The 8,503-nt window shown below is 44.7% G+C and overlaps 1 protein-coding gene across 1 annotated transcript; it reads right to left on the bottom strand.

Annotated features, from left to right (window-relative positions):
• Positions 1 to 729: 729 nt before the first annotated feature.
• On the bottom strand, positions 730 to 6,048 carry DRG1 (developmentally regulated GTP binding protein 1). Its single transcript, XM_065692856.1, has 9 exons — positions 5,911 to 6,048; positions 5,606 to 5,729; positions 4,758 to 4,933; positions 4,302 to 4,371; positions 3,561 to 3,730; positions 2,710 to 2,840; positions 2,356 to 2,523; positions 1,295 to 1,417; positions 730 to 844 (listed from the first exon to the last, which is right to left on the bottom strand). The coding sequence occupies exons 1-9, from the start codon at positions 5,950 to 5,952 to the stop codon at positions 745 to 747; spliced, it is 1,104 nt and encodes a 367-aa protein (XP_065548928.1). The 5' UTR covers positions 5,953 to 6,048; the 3' UTR covers positions 730 to 744.
• Between the last annotated feature and the right edge of the window lie 2,455 nt (positions 6,049 to 8,503).

Raw genomic sequence — 8,503 nt, 5'->3', positions numbered from 1 at the left:
AGCCACACAGTGGGATTGCTGCGTTTACATGCAGTTTTGTACAGCCATGGTTAAGTGCAAGGAATGAGACTTTGGTGCAGTAGCGGAATGCCTAAACCTTCCAAGCTCTAAAAGGTGATTGAGGTTCACCGTTCACAGTCAAGTCTGATAACCCAGCTACATCTGCATTCACTCAGCTCACTTAATGCAGGAATTTACTTTTAAGACTAGGAAAAAATGTTAGGGAAGTAAATGCTTAAAGTCGAAGCAAGGCTGAGCAACACCCACTATTGTAAGCTTTAGTGATTTATCACCCATTCAAGCACTGTACTTTTATAATAGGTGTAGTAACATGAGAGACAGCTCTATGTCCTTTAGTACTGTTTATAAGATACAGTTTGCCAACCTCTGCTTTTTATGTTTTGTTCTCATTCAGAATAAAGTAATTCCTGGCATGTGAACTTCTCTGCAATTTGGACAGATGTGTACATGCAGCAGAAAGTCATCCCAGGCATCAGCGCTTCCCTGTACGATTTTGCTCTTGTAAAAGTCATTTTATGCAAGTTTCTCATCTGTGAGTTCTGCCAGAACAGGGCACTGCAGCATGACTTGGCCAGAAATACTGGTTTACCATGTAATAAAGTAAAAAACAATACTAAAAACCAATACCCACTTGTTAAAGGTTTTCATCGAATCAGCCTGTTCTTTGCCACTTACAACTAAAGACATTTTTCAGGCCCAGCAGCAAACTGTGTGAGAATGACTTTATTTCTTCACGATCTGAATAACATCTTCATCTTCCAGAGTATGGTCTTTTCCAACCTTCTGAGGGTTGTGTTTAACAGATGAACCCCAGACCAGTGCACTGAAAGGAGAAAGAAACCCTCAAGTTTAAAAGGCTTAGAAGTGTAGCATGCCAACACTGGAACAGCAGCTATTTCTGTCACAAAGCTAATACAGAAAGCAATGCTTAAGAGCTATTTTTATTCTGCAAGTACCTGGATGAGTAGGCTGTGTGAGCCAGAGTACCAGCGTATCAAAACAAACCATGAAGTCATCCAAAGTACTTGTGCATACAGGACAATGGCCTGGAATGCTGCCTTCATGTATTTCTTCCCCACAGAGAAAATTTTATGCAGGGAAGAGCATAGGAACATCAAATACAGTAACTTGTCATAGGCAGATCAGTTCCATCAGCATTAAGAAAAATCTGATAACCCTTCTCCCCTTTTAGTTTACAAGAGAACAAAGGAACAGACCAGGAGGTAAATTATTTTCTATTCTCTATTAATTATTTTTCTACAATACTACTTACTATTTAAAGTCTTTGATAAGATTTTTGTGGATCTTCATGCAAAAATCCTCCACTGTGGTCTTGCAGTAAGGTAGTACCACAGGAGAGGTGTAGTCTGGGAGCTGCCCCTTAGGTTTGGTGTAGCTGTAATGCAGATGGAACAGTCAGTCAATACCAAAACCTCCTCTTCTCTTTCAACCTATCATGAAACCTCATAGATCACTTGCACTGTCATCCCTGTGCCAAGTTCCACTGTTTCAGTGGTGACAATAGATACTCTGTAAAGTGTTTGGTGTTCCTAAGCTGAAATTGCATCTGGGTAACCAATGTCTGCAGCAGGTCATCCCTTGTAACTGCAAAGGTTTATCACTAGTGAGCTTAAACAATGATGAAACTGGAAGAGTTGATGGAAAAAACGCATTATTATAACTCCAACTCGTGATTTATGTTTTTTTTTTGGGAAAAGCTCAACATATATTGGAAAAAACCTGACAAAGCTGCAGCCCCGATACTAAACATTCTAAATCTCTTTTTACAATAGATGTTATATTGTCACAAGAAGATAGATTCATGTAGCAGGACTATTAATAGCTTCAGTCATAAGTTTATCCAAATAAATGCATGAGAACTATGAGGTAAACCTGGAATAATTTACAGTAAAAATACCCAAAATGCTAGATTGAGAACTAAAGTCAGTTCTGTTAAGAGAGCTGAATGCATGACAGCCTGAAGAGACCACCCCTGCCAGTCACAACTTTGCACTAAGTCTGACTAGAATTCCATGTTTTCAGGAATTTTAAGATGTACTTTAGCCTTGGTTTCACAAGGTGCTTGTTTAATTCCCTCACAAGTTCAAAACACAGCACTTGTGACTTTAAGGAAACTGTCCATCACACTAAGGACAAGAGGAGTATGATTTCTGATTTACAGAGTGAACATACTTCAGTGACAGAAGAAATCATCATTGGAAAGCTGGAGCTCTAAGCTAGTAGAAAACCCTTATTCATATTCATCCATTCTTGAGACATCCTTCAGTCTCAGCCTTACGCTGAAATCCACAGAAGACAGTAACTGGGACTTACATTCGTACTAGCTTTAAGTAGTCCCAAATTTTCTCCAGCAGATCATCGAAGTTCCAGCGATGATGAGCAGATATTGGTACGCAGTGGGGTACTTTGTAAATAATATCTAGTTCCTCAATGGAAATTTGGTCAATTTTATTTAGGACATAAATGCATGGGATGTAAACCCTGCAAAGAGAAAGAAAACACTGTTACTGCAGCCTAGCAGCATCAGCTACCTTCATCAGAAAGATCTCCCGTCTCCCTGTGCTGATACCACATTGCTAACATAGTTTCTATGGGAAGCAGACATGAGAAACAACTCTTTGCAACAGAAACTGCAGGTAAGAAACAAAGCCAGGAGCCCAACAGTACCTGTTTCCTTCAACAACATCAATGAGGTCGTCAGCAGTGGCGTCGCTGCGCAGTGTGACATCAGCATTGTGAATTTTGTACTCTGCTAAGATGCTCTTCACTGTTTCAGTATCCAGCTCGCTCTGAGGACACTGAATGTAGACACAGTGTTAAGGAATTGAGTTTACAGTCAATTCAACATTTCCAATGAATAATGCTATCACCTAGCAATCACTGCAGGTAGATTACTAGAAATAATAGCACTGTAAGTTCCTGAACTTGACCATGATTTGACTATAGTTAGCCTCAGAAGAGGGGACAAAAAAGAGGTTTAAATCCTAACAGCTTTATTTACATTAGCACTCACTGACATCTGCAATCAGACATTTCAGAAGCAATGTTTCCTGTCAACCTGGGACCAGTTGGAATACAAACCTATGCATCTTACCAGTTCAGTGCCCAGACAACTACATGTTAAGTGCTTAGATCCCAGGTATGAGTTCTGATTTTTGGTATCTATGGATTTCTATGCTTTTAAGGATTTGGTGGTAAATATGAAATAAAGGGCAGTCCAGGTTGAAAGGCCAGAACTCCAACCAATCCTCTGCAGAACAATGTTGTAGCCACCAAGTGAAAGGCAAGTTTTGTAAACTCTGCCTTGGACCTCAGAACCTGTAATTGTTGGAAAGCAACCAAGCCTCTGATTTGGGGCAGAGGAGGTGGTCGGGCTCCTGGGATAGGTACGGATAGCCTCCAGGCCAAGTTAACAGACTGCAGCAGGAACGGTCCCAGGGACACTGTTAACTCCAAATGCCTCTTTCTTCAAGCAGTTTTATTATTATTACTTGGGTTAAAGAAAACTTTCAACTTACTGTGGCTGTAAGGTTAATGCCTCCTTTATCCTTTTTTTTAAAGCCAATATTGGGAGGCTTACTATTCAGACGAATCCCAAATCCCTCCAGTTCATTCTCAATTATTTTCTTGTGACCAAGGGGTTTTAGCACATCCAGAACAATCAGAATGAGGTTACAGGTTCGAGCAACTGAGAATCACAAAAAGAAAGTAATCTCTCAATAAATGGAACACAAGCAATCTGAGACAACACAAAATATGGTTTAGTGACATACATTAGATGACAACATTAAAGCCCTGAAGGCTCGTTTATAGCATGTTCTTAAATTGCACTATGAGACTGAAGTTTGTAGTGCTGACCAAGCATCACTGATATGCAGATCCTTACACGTAATAAGAATCACAGAGGCTGGAAGAATCTTCCATCCTGTCTACATTCAGACCCCGGAGTGATGACTATAAGCTAGGTAAAGAAATTAAGACACCAGCCTTGTTTAATATGGGATCACATCTGCCTTCAAAACTGCTAACATGCTTTCACTGCAGTGTCAATGCAGAGCAAGAACTCAGCGAATGCATAAAGCCAGAACTGAACACATCACAAAATGAAAATGACACTACTGCTTCACAGTGAACTGTTCAATTCCAGCATAAAATTCAAGCTTTTGAAAGACATCAGAAATGGTGATTCAACTTTTCATTCTCATAAAGTGTTCTAGCTGAATAAGAGGCAGAATGATGCCTGCAGCTCTCATACTCACCTGCAATGACTTGCCGCCCTCTGCCTTTACCATCCTTGGCACCTTCAATAATTCCTGGGAGATCAAGTAGCTATTTGTTCAGAAGGAGGAAAGTAACTTGTGAGAAAAACACTTTTCTTCATGGAGAAAATAAAGCCTACTTTCACCTTCCTTCTAAACCAGCTACTGCAAATCCAAATAGAATATGGCAAAACTGTTTCCTACATATTGCATTACTCCACATACCCTGTTGGTACAATGGAACAAATCATCTCAGAGAGAATATGAGAACTCCCCAGAGCAAAGTGAGAAGCAGGGTAAAATTAGTTTTCCTCACGAAAACATTTCCAATGTACTCTCAAGCTCTTCTAAATATCACTTGTAACCTGCTTATGTCAGGCTAGACCATTCAGCCATTAACACCACTGCATCTAACATACACACCATCTTATCCCCACAGACACAAAAAGATCTCACCTGTATCTTTGCTCCTTTGTATCTAATGACTCCAGGCACAGTAGTTAGGGTAGTGAATTCATATGCTGCCACTTCAGAGTATACACCAGCCAGATTACTTAGAAGAGTAGATTTCCCCACTGATGGAAAACCCACAAACCCAATTCGGGCATCACCTGTCTTTGCAACATCAAAACCTGCAAATAAGGAACAAAAATATTCATTTAAAGATCCCCATTTTCTAACTTCTCAGGTTCTGGACAGCAGTCCTGCTATTACTTTCAATATTACCTGAGTGAAAGCCAGTAAGCTTCCCTCCAAGGAGGATGACAAAGTGAAACAGATAGTTCACAATCTATATTGCCTTGCACAACTTTGTCTGTGTAACACTCCATGGCATGTACCTGTCCAGAAAGTATAGACTGCAAGGCTTCTCAGTGGGCTACACCTGACTTCAGTGTACATGGCACTTTAAGCACTGCAGCTTAGACAATTTACACCCTTATATATAAAACCAGGCAGCTCCTGCAAGATGCATCTTTTGTAAAACCCCCTCCGACTTCTGCAAATTCAGGATTCTATCAGACAAGACGCAGAAGCCCTTTCATTCACGCTTCAACACGGGCTCCACCCCAAAACCCTACAAAAGGCTACAAAGCACGACTAAGCTCCCGCACCAGGAAGGACCAGAGGGGGAGAAATCTGCTCCAGTTTATTCTGCAGACAATCTGATACGATTTAAGCGGACAAGAGCCACCCCCGTTACACACACACACACTCATCACACACCCTCCACTCCCGCAGTAAGGAGCTGCCACTTCAGCGGAGGCCGCAGAGACGGCCGGAGGCCTTCCCGCACAACAACGCACCTTCCCCGGGGCCGCTGCCGCCGCCTCCCTTGGGGGTGATGAGCTCCCGGCGCAGCTTGGCCAAGCGGGCCTTCAGCAGCCCCAGGTGGTGAGCCGTGGCCTTGTTCTTCTGCGTCCGGGCCATCTGCAAGAGCACGGAACCGAGGACTCGACACCGGGAGAGGCTCTACCGGGCCGCACCTCCCGTCCCCCGGGGCCGGCAGGGCCCTGCCATTCCCTCCCTGAGCGGGCACCCCGTCCCCCGCAGCACCACCGCTCCTTCGTGCCCGGCCCACGCCCGACCGGGGATAAGGCCGAGCCATTACCTCAGCCTCGATCTCCGCGATCTTGGCCAGCGTGCCGCTCATCTTGGCGACCTGTCCGGGGCCCCCCGCCGGCGGCTACCACGGCTGCGGCCCGGCGCGGCCCGGCCCGGTCCGGCCCGGTAGCGCGCAGGCGCACAGCGACCTCTCGCGAGAGTGAGGCCACCGCTCGCGAGAAGCGGCGGGAGCGCGCCTCAACGGCTAGGCGGGAGAGAGCTCGCGCACTGAGTTGCCCGGGGGGGCTGTGGCGCCCCCTACGCGTCTGTCGCCTCAGTCGCCCCCGCGCCGCCTATGGCAGTGGGCGCGGGAGTGCGTGTGGGGTGGGCTGCGGCGCGGCGAGGGGAGGGAAAGGGGTGAGAGGGAGGAGGAGTGCGTGTGTGTGTGTGTGAGGGAAGAAAACGTGTGAGAGAAAGGGGCCGGGCAGCTGCAGGGATCGGCATGAGCCGGGGGCTCGACAGAACTGACGGAAGGCTGAAGGGCGGGGGGAGGTGCACGGCCGTTGTGAGGCTGAGGTACTCCGTGAGGCTGAGGTACTCCTCTGTGAGGCTGAGGTACTTTGTGAGGCTGAGGTACCCCGTGAGGCTGAGGTACCCCGTGAGGCTGAGGTACTCCTCTGTGAGGCTGAGGTACTCCGTGAGGCTGAGGTACCCCGTGAGGCTGAGGTACCCCGTGAGGCTGAGGTACTCCGTGAGGCTGAGGTACTCTGTGAGGCTGAGGTACCCCGTGAGGCTGAGGTACTCCACTGTGAGGCTGAGGTACCCCTCTGTGAGGGAGGCAGCAGGGCTGCTGGAGCCGGCGTTACGCTGAGGCTCCGAGTTCGTTTGTGAGAGAAGATGCGCGCTCGGTGTGGCGGTGGCGGGGTGGGGGCTGTGCGGTGAGGGCGGGCACCCGCAGGTGAGGAGGCGGGTGCCTCTCCCTGCGGTAACACGGGACCTGGCGCCTCGACGAACGCGGGGATCCGCCTCTGCCCTCGTCCTCCCTGCAGTACTGCTCATCACCAGGTGTGTAGATGTGCATATGTATTCCACGGCCCTGCCGAGCCGGGCAGAGCTGCTCGTAGGACAGCTTCCTTTAGCTGATGCTTTGTAAACCCAGGACTTCCACAGTGAAGCTTTCGCACGGCTCCTTTCAGCCGAGCCCAGGCCATACCGCTTTGCCCCAGGGACATCTGCCACTGTCCGTTGAATGCAGGTTACTTAAATAGATAAAGAATTCCTTTAATGCCCCTTCAAACTTTAAAAAGCCCAGTATCTCCAGCTTTTCACAGTATCCCAAGAAGCCGAACAGCTGGATTTGGATTTATGAAGTAAGGAAATATCTTTTTATGAGTTTTCAGGATTTTAGAGTCTCCCAAGTTTCTTTCCCTGTCATATTTTGTCCGAATTGGAATAATTTATGGAAACATTTTTCACCGTATTCAGTGACCTTTCCAGGAAGGTCCTTCTGTCTCAGGTTTTTACAAAGTCCATTTCTTTATGGCATAGCTAAACGTAAAACAACTTTTTTCCTTTTTATTTACCTTTTTTATGAAAAAATAAGCTCCTGGGCCCATACTGGAGCAGTGTTCATAATGATAACACTTGCAGAATCACCTGCCATGTCTTCAGACAGGATTCAGAGCATCCTAAGACTGACAAAATTTAACTAACCTTGTAACACTTTTGATAACTGAATTGTTACAGATGATTAACTTCAAGTTAACTTCTGTAGGTTACAGGAGAAAGGAGAAAAATATCCCCTTCTGGTCTCATCTTAATCAGAAAGCAGTCTTTACTGTCATAAACTCTTCATAGTAGGAACTGTCATTAATGTAAGCTTCTACAGAACTTATTAAAATAGAATCTCAAATAAAATGGGATTACTATCTCTGGTAATGCTAGCTCAGCTAAGGTAGTGTAAATGTACCTACCACTGTATATTTCTTCATGGTTTTATAATTATTCTTTGTGAATGATATCCATTTGCAACATAGGACATAGCAGGTTAGGTATACATTTTTTCCTGCTTATTTCAGGTGGAACTGGACTTGTTTGTGCCTCAGCTGAATTCAGCCATACAATCAGTCCACATTTGTAGTCCCTTTTAGTAACAGGATAAATACTGAGAAGAACTAAAATTCTGACGGCTCAAGCAGGGATTCAGACCACCTGTATTTTTGCAGTAAATGATGCCAGCTTCAGAACTTGTTGCTAGCAACAGTAAATGTGTTCTTATAAACTCACTGCCTCCAATAAAATCCCATTTATTAAGTCTAATTGAAAAATGTTTTTCCAAGTGTGGGCTGAATGAATAGAGATGTCAATAAAACATGTAGTTTGCAAGTTTAGCTCTGGGGTGAGTTTTGTTTTCTGGTTTCAGTATTCACAGTGGTTTTAATGCACAACTGCTCAGTATATGCTCTTAAATCCTTTTTATCCAGAAAGTTACTTAAGCAAAGATTCAATAAGGAATTTAGGCACCTAAAAACTCATTTCAGTGTTGAGTATTGTCCTTAATTACCTGAAGAGAGTAAGAGTTTAATAATTTGTCTGATTTTTATTTCCCTAGCCAAATTAACACTTTCTAATCGATTAGAACTATATAGTTTATATTAGTT

This window comes from Lathamus discolor, chromosome 12, assembly GCF_037157495.1.
Source record: "Lathamus discolor isolate bLatDis1 chromosome 12, bLatDis1.hap1, whole genome shotgun sequence".
NCBI lineage: Eukaryota > Metazoa > Chordata > Aves > Psittaciformes > Psittacidae > Lathamus > Lathamus discolor.
This window is presented reverse-complemented; position numbering and strand designations above follow the sequence as displayed.